Source organism: Camelus dromedarius, chromosome 18, assembly GCF_036321535.1.
Source record: "Camelus dromedarius isolate mCamDro1 chromosome 18, mCamDro1.pat, whole genome shotgun sequence".
Taxonomy (NCBI): domain Eukaryota; kingdom Metazoa; phylum Chordata; class Mammalia; order Artiodactyla; family Camelidae; genus Camelus; species Camelus dromedarius.
The window spans coordinates 16,797,978-16,822,812 of NC_087453.1; the positions used below are offsets into that span (position 1 = coordinate 16,797,978).

Below are 24,835 nucleotides of genomic sequence, written 5' to 3' on the forward strand. Positions count from 1 at the left end.
ATGTGAGAGCAGGAGGGTATGTGGGAAATCTCTGTACCTTCCCCTCAATTGTCTTGTGAACCTAAAACTGCTCTAAAAAAATAGTTTTAATAAAAACACCAAAATAAAACACACACACCATAACCAGAAAAAAAAAAAAATCAATGCCAGTTTCACTTTAAAATGTCCTTGCTGAAGCTATAAAACGTCTTAATTTTATTATGTCTCAAGCCTCGATCACATCTTTTTAAATACTCTGCATGACAAAATGAGAAGTACACACGAAGTATGATCACTGTCTCAATCTGCATTATTTGAATGATTACGCTGCGTGTGAGGCCAGCCCTTTATCCCATGGAACACCATTTTTACTTAAAGAATGACTTGCAAACAATGGTTACCAGTCTTTTTCTCTAAAATGGACAAAGAGACCCTTCCACAACGAATAGTGTTTATTGCCAATGATAGAATTTGAGGGGGGAGGGTATAGCTCAGTGGTAGAGCACATGCTTAGCATGCACGAGGTCCTAGTTTCAAACCCTAGTAACTCTATTAAAAAAAAAAAAGAATTTAAGATTTCAGACAAAAATTAGAATTTTGTAAAACTGGTATGATCACCATGACCTTACGGCTTCCCAGTACTTGAAGAATTTTTTGGTGAGATTGATCTTGAAAATACAAATTTTTAATTAATGTATAGTTGATTCACAATACTATGTTAGTTTCAGGTGTACAACAATAGTGATTCAGAGTTGTGGTTTTTTTTTTTTTGCAGATTTCCATTACAGATTTTCCATTATAGTTGGAAAATATAAATTTTTATATCATATAATGAAATGTATCAACATTTAGAAGATCTGCATAACACAATGAACCAATATTTTCTTTTCTTCCTCCAGCTTCACTGACATATAACATTCTGAAAGTTTAAGGTGTACAGCATGTTGATTTGCTACATGTATATATTGCAAAATGGTTACCACAACAGGGTTAGTTAACACCTTCATCATCTCACATAATTACCCTTTTGGCATGTGTATGGTGAGAACATTTAAGATCTACTATCCTAGCAAATTCCAAATATACAATATATTATTGTTAACAGTAGTCACCCTGTCATACATTTAACCCCCAAAATTTGTTCATCCTATACTTGGAAGTTTATACCCTTTGACCCCCACCCTCACCTGCCCCTAGCAACAACCTTTCTACTCTGTTGCTATGAGTTTGACTTTTTTAGATTCCACATATAAGTGAAAGTGTATAATATTTGTCTTTCTCTGACATTTTACTTAGCCTAATGCCCTCAAGGTTCATCCATGTTGTTGTAAATGGCAGTATTTCATTCCTTTTTATGGCCAAATAATATTCCATCGTGTATATATACCACATCTTCTTTATCCATTCATTTGTTGATGCACATTTAGGTTGCTGTGAATAATGTTGCAATGAACACTGCAGTGCAGATCTCTCTACAAGGTAGTTCTTTTTCATTCCTTTGGAGATATACCCAAAAGTGGGATTGCTGGGTCATCTGGTAATTCAATTTTTAATTTTTAAAGGAATCTCCATACTGTTTTCCATAGTGGCTTCATCAATTTACATTCCCAAAGAGCACAGAGTTCTCTTTTCTCACATTCTCACCAACACTTTTTTTGGTGTCTTTTTGATAATAGACATTCTAACAGGTGTGCGGTGATACCCCACCATGATTTTGATTTGCATTTCCCTGATGACTAGTATCTTTTCCTGTATCTGTTGGCCACTCATATAGCTTCTTTAGAAAACTGTCTCTTTGGGCCCTTTGCCCATTTTTTAATTGAACGATTTGGCCTTTTTACTATTGAGTTGGTAAGTTCCTTTTCTGTTTTGGATATTAACTCCTCATCTGATGTGTGGTTTGTAAATATCTCCCACTCTGTAGGTTGCACCTTCATTTTGTTGCTCTCCTCTGCTGTACAGAAGCTTTTTAGTTTAATATAGTCCTACTTACTTACTTTTGCTTTTGTCGCTTGTGCTTTTGGTGTCATATCCAGAAAAGTGAACCAGTATTTTCTAACAGACCAATGTATTATGTTAAAAAAAAAGTATGCATGGGTAAAGGAGCCATTCAAAATGTAAGACAAACCAAGGGATTTTCATGCAATATCCTAAAAAAAGCTAAAAAAAAAAAAGATCTAGTTTCAGATTCCATGTTGCAATTAACCTTCAACAAACTACCACCTGCTGTGTTTGACTGCAGTTTCAAAGAATATCTACAGTTATCTGAAAAGGCAATTAAAATATTGCCCTCTTTTCCAACTGCATATCTGTATGAGGTAAGATTTTCTTCATTTATTTCAACCAAAATAACATATCACAACAGATTGAATTCAGAAGTGGATGGGAGAATCCAGCTGTCTTCTATTAAGCCAGACCTTTAAAAGATTTGCAAAAGCATAGACAAGGCTACTCTCCTCATTATTTTTTTTATTTTGAAAAGATCATTTTTCATAAAAAGATCTATTAGGTGTGTGGTGGTTTTAAAACATGTCTATAAACTATCTCCCTTCAAGGAGTGGAGCCAAATACTTCCATTCCCCTTGAGTGTAGGCTGGATTTAATGAATTATTTCTAATGAATAGAATATGGCAGAAGCGATGGTATGTGATTTACAAGGCTAGGTCATAAAAGGTGCTGTGGCTCCCTCCTCGCTCTATGTCTTGGTCACTCACTTTGAAGGAAGCCAGCTGCCACTCAAGCAGCCCTGGGGAGAGGTTCACATGGCAAGAAACCGAGGCCTTCTGCCAAGAGCCATGTGAATGTGCCATCTTGGAAGTGGATCCTCCAACCCCGGTTAAACCTTTAGGTGAACACAAACTTCTGAGACATCCTGAGCTGGAATCACTGACCCTAAGCTGCCCCTGAATTCTTGGCTCACAGAAATTGTGAAAAGAGGTAAATATTTATTGCTTGAAGTTGCTAAATTTTGAACTCGTCTGCTCAGAAACAGCTAACTAGTACAACGGATAATGAAGTTATTTGTATGTTTTACTGAATGAATACATATTTATTTCAATTCCTCAGTTTTAATTTCCAATACAGTAAATAGTGATACAGGACAGTTAAACAAAAGTTCTTAGGGGTCCTCAGTTTTTTTTTTTAATAATATAAAGGGGCCTTGGGACCAAAAAGGTGGAGGACTATTGCCCTAAACTCTTTGCATATTGTCCCTTCATTAAACTTTTCTCAGATTATCCCATGTGAGGGGATCTTTGTTTCCGATCAGGACTCTGACCGATACAATGACACTAAAATATTATCAATGATTGTTGCTCTTCACTGGGAGGATGAGTGATTTTCTTTTCTTCTTGGTGTGTTTTTTTTTCTGTACTTGTAAACTTTTCTACAAACAAGGATGCATTAGTTTTATAATTAGGAGAAAAGAAACTTCCCCTTTCATAATCATCAAAAGTGAAAGTCAGAGCTGTGCTTTAGATGAGTCAATGGTTGAAGGTTGGCTTGCAGGGCCCAGGTGTCCACCAACGCACCTGGGGCTTCGGGAGAGATTTGTGGGGGTGTGGGGGGAGGAGTGGGGGATGAGGAGCCAGCACCCACTCCCCCCACCTCAGCCAGAATAGTTCTTTCATGTGTTTTACATTTTGGGTTTCCACATCATATTTCATCTAAAGAAAAGTTTCCACTGGTTTGTTTTTTTTTTTAAGTTTGAAAACCTTTACCATAAGAATAACAGTTGAAGAGTCAAAATTAGGCCAGAGAAGAACCACTCAAACTTTTTTTTTTTCCTTTTTCAAACAGTTTCCATAAAAAGAATTCTATACAGTCTGAGGGAAGAACAGAAGCGCTGACAACTTAAATGTTTGGTGGTTTCAGGAGAGGCTGGCTCACGTGGCTGTGGAAAGAAGTCATAGCTAAGGCTGAAGAGTTTATCTGGGGACCCCCAATACTAAGGGCCAAGAGGCCAGCAGAAACACCAGCGTCCTTACAGCCCAAAGAGGCACAGATCAGAACCACAAGTGAATAGTTCTCTAATTTTCTAGGGGAAAAAAAAAAAAAAAACCAAGAGGTGCCAGGACTGCTGGGAAGTTAAAAGTACGTCCTTCAGGGACAATGCGTCTGTGTTCGAATTCCGAGTCGGACATTAAAACCTGTGAGATCGTGGCAAGGGACCTAGCCTCTCGGAGCATCACTGGCCTCATCTCTAAAATAAGGTTTGAGAATGTAAAATGGTGAAGCCACTTTGGAAAACAGCTGAGCAGTTTCTTAAAAGTTAGACATAAATTTACCACGTGACCTAGCAATTCCACTCCTCGGTAACTACCCAAGAGAAATGAAAACATACGTTCACAAAAGGACTTGCATATAGTCTATGTTTAACTGAATTGCTTTACTGTACATCTGAAACTAACATTGTAAACTGACTACGCTTCAATAAAAAGTAAGAATTAAAATTAAACATCAGACTTGCATACAAATGTTCTTAGCAGCATTATGCAACATAACCCAAAATGGAAACCACCCAAATGTTCATCAAATGGTGAATGGATAAACAAAATGGATAAAAAAACAAAATGGATTAAAAAAAATCCATACAACAGAATAGTATAGGGCAATAAAAAGGAGTGAAGTCCTGATACAGGCCACCACCTGGATGCACCTTGAAAACATCATTCTAAATTAAAGAAGCCAGTCACAAAAGATCACACATTGTATGAGTCCAGGTAAATGAAATGTCCAGAAAAGGCAAATACACAGAGGCAGAAAATAGATTAGTTGTTGCCTGGGGAAGGGGTGAGGGTGGAAACTGGGAATGACTAAAATTGGACACAAAGTTTCTTTGGGGATTGATGGAATGTTCTAAAGCTGAGTTGTGATGGTGGCCCAACTCTGTAAATGTACTGAAAATCACTGAACTGTACACTTAAAATGGGCAAATCTGATATGCCAATTACACATCAATAGCGTTGGTTTTTTAAAAATGGGGTTTGATGCTCTACCTGTAAGAGATACAAACTATTAGATATAAAATAAGTTACAGGGATATATTGTACAACACAGGGAATATAGCCAATATTTTGTAATAACTATAACTGGAGTATAACCTTTAAAGATTGTGAATCACTATACTGTACACCTTTAACTTATATAATATTGTACAGTAACTATATGTCAATTTTTTTTAAGTTCTAAAAAAACTTATTTTAAAGTAAAAAAAATGGGGTTTGACTCTAACTCAGAGGTAGCTGTGAAGGTTAACTGAGATAATGTCTGTAAAGCGGGCTTATTTGGTACAGAGCAAGTACTTGATCAATAATAATAATGATGAGGGGGGAGGGTGCAGCTCAAGCAGTAGAGCACATGCTTAGCATGTATGAGGTCCTGGGTTCAATCCCCAGTACCTACATTAAAAAAACAAATAAATACATAAACCTAATTACCTCCCCCCACCAAAATAATAATAATAATAATAATGGTGACAATCAGAATATATGCTAACAAGAGATTAAGTAAGTGCAGAATAATAGATAACACAGGATAACAACAATTCACATATATTCTTCTTACCATACCATTCCCACATTTGTCAACCCAATTGGGGTTAAATTGAGGCAGATGTATCATATAATCCTCATTTTTACAGATGGGGAAACTGAGCCACCAAGAAGTTAACTAACTTCCCCAAGGCTGCACAGCCAGAGCTGGGACAGGGAGTCCTTGGACAACTAGTTTCAGAGTCTATGCTTCTCACCACGACACTGCACTGCCTCTCAGGAAATGGCAGCTGTGTATTGAGTTACTGCTCTACCTAGTGATGAGGGAGAGGGTACAGAAAAAGATCAGAGATGGCTCCCCAAGAAGGTCACACAGAACCAAAACCTGAAGGGTGTAGGAGTTAGTCAGGGTGACGGTGTTCCAGATGGAGGGAACCGCATATGCCAAGGCGGAAAGGTAAGAGGACGCAGGGCACGGGGAGGAAGCCGGAGGAGCTGGAGGTGGCTGGAGCACAAGCTGATGCTGGGCAGCGGGAACATGAGAGTGGGGCTCAGGCAAGTCCAAGGCCACGGAGGGTCCCTGGTGCCTGGATATTAGCCTGAAAGCGCTGCAGAGCCAGAGAAGGAAATGCAGTGAGTTCCTCAGCTCTGCCTTCACTCTAGGAATGACTCACATCGCCCTGGTAGGTGGAGGAGGTTGACTCAGCCACTGCTGTGAGCTCAGGGGAGCGGGGGAGCTGCCACCCCACATTCCCATCCCGCTGCAAGCTAATGCCCCAGCAGCCTCCCCAACACCCGCTCCACCAGCACGCAGAAGCCGCCCCAGCCTGCTGGGAGCATGGGCTCGGTCATGCTGCCAAGAAGCTGAGCATAGCCTGGTGACAGCGCCTGCTGGCTGCTGGCAGCTTCCACCCCGACTCAAACCCAGACACCTGTGGACCCCAGGGCGCCTCTCACCCCACCCCACCGCCTGCCACAGGGCATGGTGCTCTGGCCTTCCACGCTCACTTGACTGTCCCCAGAGCCAGGGGACCAGCCCCGGGGATTTACTAGCACTTTTCTCATTCAAATTTAATGTCTGTCCCAGATCAACATTTGCATGTGTGCGCAAAACATGCACTGTGGCAAAATCAAAACTACTGAAAAAAACTGGTATGTCTAACAAAAAGGAATTGGTTGAAAAAGTCTTGTGAATCCATACTGTGGAATACTACGAAGCAGTTAAAAAGAAAGATGTAGATCCCATTCCATCCTACTGTCATGAAAATGCCTCCAAGATATACTGTTGGGTGAAAAAAAAGAAAAACTACTGAATAGTGTATCCACTATGTCATCAATTACATAAAAGCTGAAACAAACAAACAAAACCCACAAACTAGCTCTACAGTTCTCCAAGTCTATAAATACATAGCTCAGTGGAGAAAATGCCTGGAAGGAAACACCTCAAACTCAGAGCAGAAGTAATCATGGAAGGAAAAGAGGGAAAGAAGAGGGGAGAGAGGGAGGAGCTTTTTCTCTGTACATTTCTATGTTGTTTGATCTTTACAAGAACAACATAGCTGGGTTCTTAAAAACATCAAATTCTGTGGGAGGAAGAAGAGGGAAAAGTGTGTTACAATGATCATTATGCTGGTGCAGGGTTCAGGGTCACTTTTTAAAGAGCTGTCACATCCAGGATTTGTCCAATTCTTGCCATATACCCTTGAGGGCTAGTGTTCAAAACCCGTTTTACATCCATTCTTTAATGGATAAAGAAGATGTGGGGTGTGTGTGTGTGTGTGTGTGTGTGTGTGTGTGTGTGTGTGTGTGTAAAATGGAATACTACTCAGCCATAAAAAAGAATGAAATCATGCCATTTAGCAACATGGATGGACCTAGAGATGATCATACTAAGTGAAGTAAGTCAGACAACAGAGAAAGACAAATATATGATATCACTTATATGTGGAATCTAAAAAAAATAAGGCAAATGAATTCATTTACAAAACAGAAACAGACTCACAGGCACAGAAAACAAACTATGGTTACCAAAGGGAAAAGGGCAGGAAGGGATAAATTAGGAATGTGGGATTAGCAGACACAAACTACTATATACAAAATAGATAAACAACAAGCTCCTACTGTATAGCACAAGGAACTATATTCAATAGTTTCTAATAATCGATAATGGAAAAGAATATGAAAAGGAATATATATATATATCTGAATCACTATGCTGTACACCAGAAACTGACACAACATTGTAAATCAATTATACTTCAATTTAAAAAAAAAACCTCTTTTACAGATTAAGAAACTGGACCCAGACAGGTGAAACAAGCTGTGCAAGGTCACATGCAGGCCTAGCGGCTCCTGGACCTTGGACCGAAGCCCAGTGCTCCTTCTAACCAGTACCGGTGGGAGCACAGGAGGGGCGGTGGGGGAGGGGGAGGCATGTCATCCGGCTCACAAGAGCCTCTGCAAAGCCCCTTCAGTGAGGGCAAAGGGCAATCTGTCAGGGGAGAAGGGAGTGGAAAATGAGTGTGAAAGGAGGGCTGAGGCACCACCGCCCACGACAAAAATCAGACATCATGACATGCCACCCACTGAGTGGGAGGGACCTGCCGCATCACCCGGCAAATGACACGTGGGAAGGAGCCTCACAGGGCCCTGTCCTGAGCCTGAGATTTCACGCCTCTCTCACAGGGGCTGCTCACCCCACACTCTCTGCTGCACTGTTTCCAGCTGAGTGGCTCCAGAAATGCCTCTCTGCTCAGTTCCCGGAGCACTCTGTAACCAGGGCAGAAATGGAACTGTGCTTCTCAGAAAGTTCTAGAACCTGAGGAGAAATGTTCATAAACCCCAACATCCTGCTGGGGTAAATGCCTCCACCTCTCAGTTCTTCCACTTACTGCTTTGGTACTCAGTGTCTGGAGGGTGTGAGGAGGCCAGAGAGACCCAGGAAACACAGCTAGGTTCCTCCAAGGACAGGCAGAAGGGATTCGCATACAGGGAGGGACCAGAGCATGCTAAGGGGACACGAGACGCATGTACACATCTCAGAGGAACAGTGGGCAGGCACCATCCTTCAGAGCACGCTCACAGAAGAGGGCTTTGGTCAAATCGTGGATCCTCTGATTCCAGGTTTTATGGATATCCTGTATATTTTATTTAATTGTATGATGATGATGATGCACACTATGATCCAGATATCATGATACCCAAGAGGCAGGTATGATGATACCCATTTTACAGATGGGGAAACTGAGACCCAGTGAGATTCAGAACCTTGACCAAGGGAACAGAGCTGGGATCAGAATTCCCAGGATCTAGGCTCTTGTCCCTGGCCTCACAGCCTTGTGGGTTTGCTGCCCATTATAAGAGTGTACTTACTCATTCCCTCTATAGAGTGAAAATATCCTAGACAATGCTGTGTACATTGTTTCCAGACTTTCTTGACACCCTATATATTCGTTTATATTATATATAATTATATATTATATGTAAAATTGTATGTAACTTTCTATTAATGTATAGAAATATAATGAAGTGAAATACAGTCATAATATAATAAAATGAAACATACTAATCACTTACACAGTAGGAGGGACCATGCCAAGAGCTTACAGGTATTCTCTAACGCTCCCAGAAAGCCCTGGAGGCAGATACTATCATTATCTTCATTTTACAGAGGCGGAAACTAAGGTACCGAGAGCTGAAGCAACTTGCCTATTTGCCATGGTCACCCAGGGAATAACTGACAAAGCCAGTTTTAGACCTGGATCATCTAACCTATGCCGTTAACCACCCTTCTAAACCATCCACCTCTGCGGTGAAGACCAAATAAAACGGACCAGCAGATAATCCTGCCGCGCACAGGAGGGACTCAGGAAATGCAAGGTCCTACGTGTACTGAGCTCTCGGAGGAGAGAAACCCGATCCCATGGGTTCACCGCCGTATCTGAAATGGCAATGCCCAAGAAATGGGCTGACAGTAAATATTGGGAGGGAAGGACAATTAGGATTTACTAGCCAAAGGCTGAAATTCTTGTTTCCAAAAAAAAGATGAAAGTCTTCAGATTTCAGACCCTTTCTGAGAAACATCCACCCACCTCCTAAGACGTGTAGGGCTGCCCGAACTTGGGCCTGGGCCAGACGCACCCAGCTCTCCCCTCCACTGCGCAGAATCCGGAATCCAAACCCTGCCCAGGAGGCGCCGAGGTCCGGGCGGCCACCCATCAACAAGGACCTACCTTCTTCGGCGTCGTTCCTAAGCGAGGCCTCCAGTAGGGCCACGCTGGCCTCGAAGGACACCTTCTTCCTGCGGCCGCCGGTGCTGCGCTTCCGCTCGTGCTTGCGTTTGCGGTGCTGCAGGTCCTGCTCGTACTGCGCCCACTTCTTCAGCTGCTGGGCCCGGCGCTTCTGGGCGGCGCGCAGCCGCTCCAACGTGGGCACCTTCTCCAGCAGCTGCAGCTCGGTCAGCAGGTCCACGTGGCTGGCCATGGCCACCGCGCCTCCCCGCGCCCTGGCTGGGGGCTAGCACGGCGTGCCGGGGGCCGGGGCAGCATGGGGGCTCCGGCGGGGCTGGGGCCTCATGCTGGGGCCTGTGGGGCAGGTGGGGAGAGACACAGAGGGACACGCTTGTCAGGCTCAAAACCGATCTGATTACGTCACCCCCGCCTCCCTGGTTACGAACTCTTTTCTCCCCTATTTTTTTTTCTTTAATTGAGATATAACTGACCTAGAACACTGTGTAAGTTTTAAGGTGTACAACGTGTTGATTTGATACACATATATTGCAATATAATTACCATTGTTGCATTAAGACCTCCATCACCATCACACAATAATCCTCACTTTTTGGAGGTTCTATTGTAATTTCATATAAGGTTGTTCTATTGTTATAACACATGGGGGGTTACTGTTAAAAGGGATTTATTGTTATTTTAAAGCTAAGATTACTATATTTTAAATGTCTCTATTAATCTATAATATGATAAATATTATACCAAGATAATCCACATAAACAAAAGCTCTTTAGGATCCTTAATTTTCAGAGTATAAAAGGGTCCTAAGACCACAAAGTTTGATCATTGCTGAATTCCTAGGACTTAAGATATCTTAGTTGAAGTTTTCCTCTTTGGATGACTTTTAAAAAAATTCACACCTCTTGCTCTCATCAATTCCTGGACAACATGAGGTCAACAAAATTTCAGAGTCTTAAGCCAAGTGGTCGCTGTCTTCACATAGCACAGACCCTCTGGGCTCTCAGACACTCAGGGAAAGGGTCTTGGAACAACTCGAGCCTTTCTAAGCCTGCTTTCCCATCTGTAAAATGTTGTATCCACCTCCCAGAATTTACAAGGAAGAAAAAGAGCTGGCCAAAAGAGTTATACGCCTAACTAGCACAGAGCAACAAGCTTGGAGGAAAAAGAACAGGGGCACGGAAATGCAGCGCATCTGGGAACCCACAGGTGAGGCTGGTGGGTAACTGCAGGTTGCTGGCTATAGGTCTACGTCTGTGTGCTGTGGACATGCTCGCTGTCACCAAGGGGATCAGGATAGCCCTGGGATTCAGCAAGTGATATTAATTTTTCAGGTTCCCCGCTTCACTCTGGGCACCCATCCTCAGGAAGCTAAAGACCAGGATTCAACCATCATCTGGACCCTCAAGAGCTCAGGCTAAGTCAGAATGTTCTTCAGGTCGCTCCCTGAGGGTACACAGGAAGAATGCGGAAGGGGTAGGCCTGGCAATATTCAGAGGGCAAAGGCTCCTGGGATCTGAGTGGACCTGATCTCAAGGATAAATGTAAGCCAATGGCAAGGCTGAGCAGGAAACAAATGGACTACACTTGGTTTTCCTTTGTTTTGTTTTCTTTTGTTTTGAATATCTTGCAATGCTTTTTAAATTAACTAATTAAACTTTTTATTTGGAGATAATTATAGATTCACATGTAGTTGTAGCAAATACTATGGAACAATCCCCTGCAACTTTTACCTCATTTATCCCAATGGTAACATCTTGCAAAACTACAGTATAATACTGAAACCAACAACCTGACATTGATACAACCTATCTATTCAGAGTTCCCCAGTTTCATAAGCACTCATTTCTCTCTCTCTCTCTCTGTGTGTGTGCGTGCGTGTGTGTGTAGTTATAAGCAATTTCATCACCTGTTTAGGTTTGTGTATCCACCACTACAGTCAAGATACAGTTCACCACACAAGCATCCCTCTTCCCCTTTACCAACACACTCCTGTCCTTGCCCTTGTCAATCACTAATCTAATTCCCCATCTCCTGAATTGTGTCACTTCAAAAATGTTATATAAAAGAAAACCTTTGGAATTGACTTTTTTCATGCAACATCCCTTGAGATTCACCCAAGTTGTTTTGTGCAGCAGTTGGTCCCTTTTTTGTTGCTGAGTAGTTCTCCACTTTATGTAAGTGTTTATCCATCCACTCATTGAAGAACTTCTGGGTTGTTTCCGGTTTAGGGCTAATACATTCATGTACAAGTTTCTGTATGAACGTAAGTTTTCATTTCTCTGGAGTAAATGCCCAAGAGTACAATTGCTGGGTTGTACAGTAATTACATGTTTAGTTTTAAAAGAAACTTTCAAACTGTCTTCCAGAGTGGTTGTACCATTTTTCATTCCTACCAGCAGTGTATGGACCATCCAGTTTCTCTGCCAGAATTTGGTGTGCTGACTGTTTTTTAGCCTTTTAGATAGATATTGCTTTTTAAAAGTAAGGAACTCAGAAGAGGTGAATTCACAACCACACTGTATCATCATGACATCAGAACTCACTGGGAACTAGTGGACCACATCTTTACTTCTCCACACTTCCTCAAAGAATCAAACACTTAATGAACATCGGCCCTGTGATGAGTCCTGGTTTAGAGGTGGATCAAGGACCAGCTCTGCCTTCTAGGAAACCCAAGTGTGTCTGTCTGTCATATCTCTAAATTAATTTAATCCTCCTGACCACCTAATGAGATAGGTACTATTTTCATCCCCATTTCACAGATAAGGAAACCAAGGCACAGAAAAATTAATTAACCTATCCAACATCACACAGCTAGAAAATGGAAGAGCTAGTCTGCCTGGGGTTATGAGGAAAGGCTCCCCAGAGTAGAAGGTAACTGATTTGAATCTCCAAAGATGAGTTCATCAGGTGAGAAGACATGGGCTGAGAAGGAGCTTGGCATTGTTCAAAGGCACGCAGAGGGGCTGACCATCGTGAAGGGAATTCTGGGAACCAACACACACCAATCACGCTTGAAGTGGATGGGGCTGCCCAGCCCAAACTGAACAGAAGTCTAGGAGGCAGCAGTGAGCAACTGGGGGTTCAGGGCCAGGCAACCAGAAAGTCCCCTGTGGTCCACATCATGTTTGGATGGTTGGTTGGTTGGTTGGGTTTTGGTCCACACCATGTTTTACGATATTGTCATTCACTGCTAACATTTAAAACTGTAAGATTTTATATCCAAAATCGAAATTTTAGCTTTTCTTCAAACATCTCAGTACCTGGCCATGCTGGGCTTAATGGCAACAATCAGCAGGTATGGAGTAAAACTGTCCCCTTCAGACAGGGCCCATCCCTCTGATTTCCAAAAGTCCCCACTGTCTCCCATGACTCCCACCTGACCTCCTTCACTAATTGGCATCACTTGCTGGCTCTGGTCACCTGAGTTTGCAAGTCCTGTCTTAGGCAGAATGAGACAGCAGTCTCCAAATACCCAGAGGTCCAATCTGCACAAGAACTATGAGTCTCCTCAATAAAGAACAGGACCACGGTATAGGAGAGCAGTGGTGTGCACCCAAAGAACAGACACCCGGTCTCCAGAGCTGTCCAATAAGCAATTGAAGAAGAACTTGTGGCCCAGCAGCTATCTCTGGAGACGGCAAATTTTCCCTCACCGGCCAGACAATAAAATGTCCACTGATGTCAGATCAGTCTAAGTATTCTGTACAATTTATTTCGCCCCTAAGCTTCTCTACACAGATGGTTACTCAATTCTTCATTATTAAGTATTCACTCCTCACCTAATAAATGGGAGTTACCAAAAACATGTTAAAACCAAAGATAAGAATAATCATACCAGCAGCTCTGTTAAAACTCTTAATCCTTTCCAATAACTTCCTCAGCCATTATCCCAGCCAGGTGTTTCCCTAAGTGTGGAAAGAGAACCCCTCCCCCAAGGGAATTTTCAAAAGTACAGGACACGGCTTAATATAACATGGACTTAGAGAGAGCGAGTTACATCATTTTCACTTCTTTTTCAATCTATCAGATTTTATCCAGAAGTGTCAGTTCAGGGCTACTCCTTTAACATCTTTACAACCATGTCAATTTCCCTTGTAAACAAAGAGAACACAGACCTCCTGCTCATAGCCTTGGGCAAGCAATTGTGTCTAGGATAGAATACAATAACACGATTTTTTTTCCTGTGGATTTGGTTTCACAGTTACTGTTTATTTATGGGAGTGATAGAAAATTTTCCTTTTAAATAAATCGACTCCAGTGGAAAGTTTGCTAAGTGGTAGCAAAAAATAATAATGATGATGATGATGATGATGATGATGATGATGATGGTATTTAGTGCTAGCAACAATTGTAAGTGGTTGGCATTTGGGGAACACCTGGCCACTGACCCTCAATGACAACAATCTTATAAGAGATGCACTCCTATGAGCTCATTATTTCATCTGACAAATATTTCTCAGATGTCTACCACATGCTAGGACTAAGGGCTAGGGTACAGCAGGATAAAGACAGGTATGGTCCCTGCTTATTGGATGGATGACAAAGCAGAAGCACAAGGGAGTGGGGGACACAGTCACAGGATACGGAGACTGAGCAGTAACTTGAACCCTGGGCCTGACTCCCAGTACAGTGCTCCCTCCTGCAGGCCCCATTCAGACAGAAGGCACTCAACTGCTGTGCCTTCTCTGGCTTGGACAGTTTGCTCACATGAAGGAATCAGGACAACTGCTCAGCCCCCTGGAGAAAGGCGAGGACAACGTCTCCCAAGGGCCAAAAAAGGGGGCCAGGGCATATTTTCTCCAACTCTGCTCTCCCTGCCAGCTCCACCCGGCTCGCCCCTCCGGGTTCCCTGGAGCTGGGGCTCCAGGACAGCTCCCTCTTGACTGCTGGTTTTCAGGTGACCTAGTTTCCCCCAATAGACCCACACACCTCCTCCCACCCCCGACCAAGAAAACCCTGCTTGGTCTAATTAAAGAACTGCCATCATGCTGCTAACACAGCAGCTGGGCAGCCCCCAAGACAGGGCACTGGCCTGGGTGCTGGGGCAGCCCTCAGAAGTCCTGGCCCCCTCATGAGACCCGGGTGCACCTGTCCATACTTCCAGAGACACCCCTGATTGGTAACAGGGACACAGCCCAAACTGCCAGGACCCGGAAGAGCAATGGCATCATCCACACTTAAAGGGGATCCCCAAGTAGGACCTCATTTGGAGGAAAACCAGCTCCAAGGAGACATATCGAGCTCGTGTGTTGTGAGAGCATCCAGATGGACCAACTTGCTGAGAACTGGGCACGTGGGGCCGCAAGTCTAATGGAGGCGCTGGGCTGGAGAGGCGGTTGGGGGAGGGGTCCACAGAGGCCATGTTGGGGGTGACGTTATCCGGAAGTGTGTGTGCTCTGAGAAGAGAAATCAGAAGCTAGGGCAAACAGGGCGCGGTACTTAATTTTTCCAACAAACGGCTGTTTGAGGTCTGGGTGGATGAATCAAAATAATCTGATCATGGACAGCCTGAAGTCTGAAGCCAAGGCACATTAGCCTCAGTGAGGCAGGAACAGGTTATTGGAGTGAGCCTCGATTCAGCCTCAGGTTGCTGTCTGACAGAGCCTGAGCTTGATTCCCGTTGGTGCCTCCACTGATCCTTGCTGCCCTAGAAAGGGAGAAACCAGCAGTGTACGTCTAGGGAAACCGGCTGCGCTCCCGAGAGTTGAGCCTTGAGGGGAAGCGCGAGGTGGAGGGCATGGGCAGGGTGCACTACAGAACCTCTCCCCCAAAATGAAAAGAAGGCTATTACGGGAGTGATGTTTGGGGGATGATATGCCTCTGAGGAAACAAGACGAGGAATAAAGGCACGGGCCCATTGAGAGACAGTTTGGCGGTGGGCTTTGGAGTTCTCCCAGTTATCACTCTGTGCTGGGCCCTGATTGGCCAGAGCCTGTCAGCGCTGGCCTAAGTCCCTCCAGCATGATTGGCTGGGGGGTAGGCACATGACCTAAGCTGGTCATTCCCACTAAGCTCTCTATTCCCACTGCTTGTGAACCGGAAGCATGAACGGCAATTGCTGCCAGAAGCCACCATCTTGCCCCCATCTTGCCACCTGCTATGCAGGAGGCTGGCTTTGGACAAAGCCGATACTTGGGAGTCACAGCAGGGAAAGAGGGCCCTTCCATTTAGGGACCTCAGGACTTTAGCTATCCAAGCCAACAAAATCCCTTTTGTTGTTTAAGCTAGTTGAATTGATTGTTGTTACTTGTAGCCAAAAGTACCCTAACAGACATTAATGCTGCTTTTAGGGATTCAGGAATGGAACCCCCAGAGAAAGATGTTGCCTGAAGCAGCATGAGTGGTCTCTTGCTGAGGCATATTACCAGATACCTCCACTTCCCCTGAAATGGCCATCTTGCAGCCGCCAAGCTGAGGCCAGCCTTGAAGAAGGGCTGGAAGGCCAAGGCCCGGTGCCCACAGCAGCCCCGCCCCCTGAGATGGGGGAAAGAGGCCCAGGCTTTGCGACGCCTCCATCCCAGGGTTGACACATCTCTGGACTCGAGCCTGGTGCCTTGAGAAAAACAACACGAAGGAAGGTAAATTCAAACTGAAGAGACTTTAAAACATGAGTCAGACAGTGTCTCAAAGTTCACACTGTTAAAACGTTAAGATTTTTTTTTTTTTTCCTTTTCTACAGCTATTCTTCTCCACACAATATTGGCAGCAGCCGGGAGGAAGGCCGTGAGCGCTTGCGCCTCGCGCTTCCTGTACCATTGAGCACAAGGGGAAAAGGAAAACAAAACGCAGCACCGGCTTTCCCCCTTCTGAGCTCACTTGGGACACACTTTCTCTGCTAAAGGATGCACACCCCCGCCCTCCCACAACACACTTCTGTGAATAATAGCGTCATTTCCCCCTTCCTGCCAACCCCCACCCCCACCCCCATCCCCCAGTATAAAGATGCTTTACTCATGAGCAAAGAGACTTCTGGGGCCCTTAATGTTCCAAATATTTGAATTAGAAATTAGCCTTGTCCCCCCACCAACCCCATTCTCATGGAGTTTTGTGGACTCTCTGTTCTACCCCTGCTGTAATGAACCTTCTAGACTTCAGGCACAGTCATCCTAGACAGACATCCCAGTTTTAAATCTGTTGTGGGACTCAGGTCCCCGAGGTTCTGCTCCTTAGCTCTGCCTCTGCCACCTGTGGTCCTGCATTCAGATTTCTGAGTGGTGGTCCTGGGCTTGGCCTGGATTTGTCACTGTCCTCTGAAGCCCATTTACTGTAACCCAACTTGGCAAGAGTTTATTGTGGGGCGGAAGGTGGAGGAGAGGGGAGGGTGGCAGTACTCAACAACCACAAATTCAACAAAAACACAGTGATCCATCAAGCAACTAATGCATCTTGAGCTCTCTCAGGAAAAGAATCATGGCCAGCATTGAGATAATAGCCCAGCTGACCTCTGCCTGCACTGGTAGGGCCATACTGGGAATACAGGACCAAGCCTTAACAAAAGTCATGAACAAAAGGATCAGCTTTGTTCCAAGTCCAGAGGGCAGAGTTGGGATCATCGGCAGGTAAAATGAAAAAGCAGAATCAGCCTAGCATGAAGAAAAACTGTCTAACACTGGCAATTCAACAAAGCCCAGCCATAGCGTGATGCTGGGGTCCCTGCCACGAGGAGCTCCATGACCACCCATGAGGCTGCTGTGAGAGACGGTCCATGCAGGGTTGGAGGTGGGACTGGCCTGGTGAGCTCCCATCCTACCCTGGCAGACAGATCATCTGTATTAGGAGCAAACACTCTGGCACCATATTTGCAGCCCAGCACTTGGTAATCACCAGGCTAGACAGCATGGAAGGACCATTCCAAGTATATTAATTGATGATGTTCGGATTCATTCTAGCTGTGAAGGTGAGATAGCTTTCTCTGACTCAGCTCCAGGAATACTTCAAAGGAAGCCACAGCTCGAACGGGTGAAGAAAAACCCATGAACATGCCCATCTTCCACGCACTTCTCCCTATGAACCTCAATCCACAAGAGGCCCACATGCCTGTGGGTAAGAATGCCAGTGTGGGGGAGGCTGTAGAGGACAGAACAGAGGTGTCAAGGATGGGGCACATGCAAAGTGACATGATGTCTCCGAACACATTAGTCAGTCATCATCACGGTGCTAAACCAAACAGCCAGTCTTCTAAAGAAGCTTATGTAATAGCTAAGCACAGGGAAATGGGAGTCAAATTACACATACTGCTTCTCCAGGCTTGGGGGAGTGTGGTCCACCCCCTCCCTTTGCAGGGAGATGAAAACTCCCTTTGCAGCTGGAGGGATCATTTTCCAAAGGAGGCCACCTGTGGCCAAAGAATGCCCTCCTGGATTACACATTTATTAAACAGGGGATGGCCATTCACACTGGCTAAGCCTGGAGTGGCCTCTGCCCGCTCTGCTGCCCTCTCTCAGTATGACATCCTTGGCTAAGCTTTCCTCTGTTGTGCCAACCTTAGGGGTGGTGGTGGCTTCTTGGAGCGCAGTGATGGCAGGAGTTATAAGACCCCATGTGATAACAGGAGAGATGTGTGCTGTGATCAATTAGTAATGTCTGCCACAGATGATGGCGTGGGATGTGGCTGCACGCGCTCAAACTAAATATGCAATTCTGTTCTGCGTCAGGTTCGCCTAAACTTGGATTTAAATACTTGCCTTTGCTCCATTGATCTGAATCCTCTTGTCCTCAACACAAACATCTAGAAAGTTATCAGACTGAGTGGAAAGACCCCTCAAATACCAGTGTATCATTAAACCAAGGGCACTGCAGCCTCAATGGTAGACAAGGGTCAAGAATATCTTAGGTTCTAGTAAGAATTTCTCCAATAACTTGCCCTGCAGGGTAGAATGAAGAACTGTCCTCCATGACTCCATCCCCTTAAATTGACTGGATTCCAGTTCTAGAAAGAAGGATGCTAAGCCAGCAGGGACTGCCACCTCGCCCAACACTGCCTCTGGAGAGGAGGGAGATAAGCACCCTGCTCCTAACTGGATGGGGTCCATATTTGAAGAGGGTGGGGCAGGGATCACTGCCTCATCTATACTCATCTATCCTCATCTATCCTAAGCATCTTGGGTCTCACGCCATTACCAACATAAAGGAGGAAGGGGACTCTGGTTTGCTTCCTAACAAGATGCCTCTCTCCACTTCAGAAACCTCAAAGATATCTCCTCCCCTTTAGCCAGGGGCGTTCTTAGCCAATTAGGAAGTATCTGATATGGGAATTTTTAAAAGCTTTTCATATAGTTTGTTCATGGAGTTTTGGAGAAAAATTCCAAGGAAACAAGGACACTAAAAAAACAGAGAGTTGGACTGAAAAAAGAAAGCCCTACACGGGAGGAAGAAAGAACAAAGAGCCAAAGGACGAGAGTAATGCAGACAATGGATACCAGTGAACTGCACAGCCAGGAAGTGGTGGGGCTGGGATCCGAAGCCAGGTCTATCTGATTCCACAGTCTACATATGTAAAAGGAGGAAGAGAAAGAAGGAACGGGGAAAAAAACTTTTAAAGAACCACAAATGCTTTAAAAGATCTTCCTCATGAAATGCAAGAAGATTTTAGAAAATCCAAGATGTTAATGACCTAGGAGATAAGAGGACATTTCGACTAACAAACCAGGCAGATCAATTTGTAATAAAACAAATACTTGTGCTGGAATCAGCATAGAGTAAAAACACATGCTTAATGAAACTAAAGGTACGCATCACAGAACCTATAACTTGTGTAGGTGAAATGAACCCAGAGATAAAGAATGCAGGGTAATAATGGGAGCTTCTGTGCACTGCACATCTTCCGTAGGTCAAATTCTTTACATGTAACATCATTTGGAATCACTGCACCAACTCTGCAATGTAGGTATTGTTCGCATTTCAAAGAGGAGAAAATTGAGCCTCGGAGAGGTTAAGAAACCTATATGTTGGGCTGACCTTCCAGCTGCGTGTGGCTGGCAACTCTTCCGACTGGTCTGTGCCTGTGCTGTGACAGTTAAGTATTTTTAATATCTCCCCTGCTTGAAGATAAAAGACAAAACGTCAGACAGGGAAGATGGCCCACAGAAGCATGACTAGGAGCAAGAAGAGGCGTCCTTGCAGGAAAATAAATGAAATCTACACAGAGAGGGGATAATTGATTACAGTCATAACTTCCCTTACTATTGGAGCTGTCATCACCTTCAGAGGCTTAGGCAGGAAATATATGTATCTCATCCTAAATTTCATAAAATCTGCCTTCCAAGCCCTGTGAACTCAGCCCCCGTATGACTAGTGTTCCCTTTCTTGGTGAGCACTTTCTCATTTTCACTTCACCCAACAGCTCCCAAACCAGATTCATAACAGCAAATGTCCTCTCTCCTCTACTCTCCGGGAGGTGAAACTGTCAATAGAATAAATCGGGAAGTTTGCAGACGCTCTGAATTTTGGTAAGTGAAGTTTCCACCCAATCCATGGGCTTTGAAGTCTCTCAGTGCTGGATCTGTGCCCTTTAAGTTACCGTGCAGAGAAGCAAGCCGTAGTAGACTGCCTTTACATCATTTTTGTTCCTCCCCTCTTTGATCAGCAGCCAAAGTTCCTTCGCTTTGAGTCCCTCCTCTTGGCTCCTCTTGGGTGTACAGAACTCCAAGCATACCTCTGCCTCCCCTTTGACCGGCTTTATTTCTGTTGCACATAGTAAATTCTCCATAAGCCATAGATTCAGTCCCATGAAAGTGATGTTACTCTCACGATTGAATTTATCTCCTTGTATTGAAATTTCAGGTTCTCTTTGTTAGCCACTGGGGTCCACACTCACCTATCAGAGGCCCTAATATTATCTCATTCCTCTCACTCATCATTTTCTCCAGCAAATTTCTAAACATCCTCTCTATTTTATGTCATCAGTGAGTAACTAATTTCAGGATTTTCTTCTGGCAGTTTTATCTTCTAATTTACTTCCATTTTAAATTTAAAGCTGCATTCATTTAATCAATAAATAAATATCCACTGCCATCTACTATGTGCTAGGCAGTAAAGTAGCGGGGTTCTGAGGGCCCCTTAATGAACAAAGCTATCTGAAAGGTTCTGATCTGGTAATGGCAGAGCAGCTCTGATTGGACCTACTCTCTCACAATATAACTGTTGTGAACTCTGCACACACACACATACACACACACACACACACACACAAAACCTACTGGAAAGCACTAGATTTGTTCACCCACAAGCAGACAGAAACGGAAGGGGAGTCAACCCTTGAAAGAAAGGAATTTGTAGTAGGAAAATTCCATGTTTTTGTAGCTTTTTACCCAAAGGCAGGTTCCAGTCAATGTCGTACATGGTGACTACAACCTGGATGAAAACCTTTGCTCTTGCTGTTTGAGGAATTAAAAGGATATAGTTCAGGTAACTACAGTTGGAAAGTGAGGAGAAAAAAAATCCCAGAAAAGAGTCACAGATGGTAGCCCCAAATGCTGAGTAGAAATTCTGTCCAAATCTCCCTGAGTGATGCATGTACAGGGCAGGTTCCAAGCAGCCCAACTAAGGCTAAAAGGACTAAAGAAAGATTTCAGCTGCTGCCTACCCCAAACTGAGTTTTGAGTTTGTTTGGTCAAGTTAACTGATTTTTTAAATCATGACTGTTCTGAGGAACATAATAGAATCAAGAGTCTCTTCAAGTCTCATTCATAGTGTTCTAGATGTAACATAAAATTACTAGAAAAAAATTTTAGAAAGCAAACGGGAAAATGTGACTCAAACTCAAGAGGAAAGGCAATCAATAGAGATCTACCCCAGGATGACCCAGCTGTTGAAGTTCACAGATAAAGATTTTAAAACAGCTATTATATCTTTGCTTGAGGGTATAAAGGAAAATATGCTTGTAATAAATAAACAGGAAAAATCAGCCACAGCACAGAAACTACAAAGGAGAGCACAACTATTCATCAGATGGGCTAAATCCCTATCAACACCTTCTTCTGCATCCATGTGAGTTGTGCTTTTCACCAGGACAGTTACACAGTTCTGATATGAAATTCAATGCTCATTTTCTCAAGCATCTTCCAAGTGCCAGGTCTTGGGCAAGCTCTGGGGAGCAAAAATACAACAAAAAATCTTAAACTCTGATCCTGAAGACCAGATATTTTCATCTGACGACATCTGGATAGACTGCTGCTCATTTCTCATGTCCTCCCTCCTCTTTCACTTCTTAAATTGGAAGAAGAGATTGAAGTCCTGCCATGGGCTCTATCCAGCTTCCAGATCACTCCTGATGGAACCATTTGTCCCACATAAAGCACAGAGGGACGAGGGGCAGGCTGTCAGGTTTAATACACCTCTACATTCTCCTTCCACAGAAAAAGCATCCTCCTCTGGCTGATTACACAGATCAGATCTATAAAAAACTCAGGGTACAGACGTCAAAGAGAGTCAATGGGGAGGCACTTGTCATTTTTATATTATAACATCTCTTTATACAGTTCCATTAATGGGTGTTTTTCTTTTTCAAAAACTGTTAGGAAAAAGGTTCTCAAATTTGGCTTCATGTTGGAATCACCTGGAGATGCTGGGAACCTATATTAAGATCACAAAGCAAGACTACTATATATCCACCAGAGTGGCCAATTTTTTTAAGACAGAAAATACCAACGGTTGGCAAGAATTCTCATAAACCAAGTGGAAATATAAATTGGTACAGCCACTTTAAAAAACTGCTCAGCAATATCTTGTAAAGCTGAACATATGATGCCCTATAATCCAGCAATTTCATTCCTAGGAATATACCCAACAGAAATTTCTATATATATTCACCAAAAGGCATTTACAAGAATGTTAATAGCACTGTTTGTAACAGTTGCAAAGTATAAACTTTCCAAAATGCCCACCAACAGTAGTTTGGAAAAAAACTATGGTGTACTCACACAATGGAACATAGCATAGAAGTGAGAATGAACAATATACAATTACACTTGATGATACAGATCTCTCAAAATGTTAACCAAAATAAGCCACAAAAATGCATACTATATGACTCCATTTATGTAAAATTCAACAACAGGCAAAGCAAAACTATGCTATCAAATCATTATAGTGGGTTTGGGGTACGAAGACTTGGAAGGGGTATAAGAGGGGCTTCTGGAGTACTGATAATACTGTTTTTTGAGCAGGTTATGGCTTACGTGGGCATGTTCAATTGGTGAAAAAGTCATTCACTTAGGATATGTGTACTTTTCTTTGTTTTACCTTAATAAATCATTAAAATTAAGCAGCACTATTTACAATAGCCATGACACGGAAGCAACCTAAATGTCCACTGACAGATGATTGGATAAAGAAGTTGTATACATATACAATGGAATACTACTCAGCCATAAAAAAGGATAAAATAATGCCATTTGCAGCAACATGGATGGACCTGGAGATTGTCATCCTAAGTGAAGTAAGCCAGAAAGAGAAATACCATATGATATCACTTATATGTGGAATCTTTAAAAATGACACAAATGAACTTACTTACAAAGCAGAAACAGTCATAAAAAACAAATTTATGGTTACAGTGGGCAGGGAAGGGGAAAGGTGGCAGGATAAACTGGGAGTTCAGGATTTGCAGATACTAAATACTAGAAAATAGATAAATAAGGGTCTACTGTATAGCACAGGGAACTATATTCAATATCTTGTAATAGCCTAAAGTGAAAAAGAATATGAAAAGGACTATATATATATATATGTATAACTGAATCACTGTGCTGTACACCAGAAATTAACACAACATTGTAAACTGACTATACTTCAATAAAAATAAATTAATTAATTATTAATATTAAAAAAAGACAAGAAAAAAAAAAAAAACTAATGCCTGGGTCCCACATCAAGAGATTCTAGGTTAACTAGTCTGGGGTGCAGCCAGGAATCAACATTTTTGAAAACTCCGCAGGTGGGTCTACTGTGCATCCAAGAACCACTGTGTTAGAACTTGGCAACCTTCCTTACTATTTTCTGGAGCAGAAAGTGTTTCTGCTTCTCGAGAAAGTCTAAAGCACATGCTGTCTGTAGGACACTAGGAGCTCCAGAGGAGATCAATAGGTGTTACATGGGGAAAGGGTTCTGTGGTGAAATAAACAATTTTTAAAAATTTATTTTTATTGAACACTTACTACATTCCTTGAGCTAAGCTAAATGCTTTATCTACACTATTTCATTTAATCACACAACAAGCCTATGAGAAAGGTACTATTAATCCTCATTTTATAGAAGAGTAAACTAAAGTGCAGTGGCGTTATGTACTTGCCCAAGGTCACACAGCCAGTAAGCAACAGGATTAGGATTCTGTCCTAGGATTCAAATCCTGTCCAAAAGGATTCAAATCCACATTGGCCTTGACACTGAAGCCATACTCTGAACCACTGCCCTTATTTGCCTCCCTAGGCACACTTGACTGCAGGACTTAACAGAGCATTCACTAGGCTAGTGTGGGCTTTGGGTTGCCAAGACAGGAACATAGAAGGCAGCTTTTCCCAAAATGTTCTTCTTGCTTCTATCTCTTACCTTCCAACCCACAATCCACACCACTGGCAGAGTTTTCATTCTGCCACAAGTCTGATCCTGTTTTTCCCTTGTAAGGAAGCATTAAATGCCTCCCCATTGCCTATAAAGTCAAGTCTAAATTTCTTGGCCTAATAGTCCAGACCATCCTGTATCTGGCTTTGATATTTTCAGCTTTATCCCTGGCTATCCTAACTCCTTCCCCACCCCCAAGCCACCAAGCACTCAATTTTCCAGCTACACTGAATAGGTCTGATGGGTTCACACCCCCGCAGTGGTACCCACCATTTGTTGAGACACATCTGCTACATGTCAGGTACTACACGTAAATTAACTGTGATCCCCACGATGAGCCTTTATCCCTCAAGTCACAACTAGTGAGTGGCAGAACTAGGATTTGAACACAGATTTAGATTTCTCTGCTACAGAGCCCATGGAGTTTTCACTCTCCACCACACTGCCTGCCTCACCTTCATTCGTGCTGTTCCATTAAGTGGCAATATCCTCCTTTCTCTCCACCTGGCAAGCTCTTCCTGGTTCTTTGAGAGCTCGCGCAAGTGCTGTAATGAT

General features: G+C 43.3%; 1 protein-coding gene across 2 annotated transcripts in view; it reads right to left on the reverse strand.

Moving 5' to 3' along the window:
- PPP1R16B (protein phosphatase 1 regulatory subunit 16B) overlaps positions 1–24,835 on the reverse strand; it is a 94,258-nt gene that overhangs the window by 58,339 nt on the left and 11,084 nt on the right. For both annotated transcript variants that reach the window (XM_064475692.1, XM_031433820.2), the window contains exon 2: positions 9,704–10,054. In XM_064475692.1, coding sequence (XP_064331762.1) covers positions 9,704–9,953 — 250 coding nt within the window. In that variant the 5' untranslated portion in view covers positions 9,954–10,054. The remainder of the gene's footprint in view (positions 1–9,703; positions 10,055–24,835) is intronic.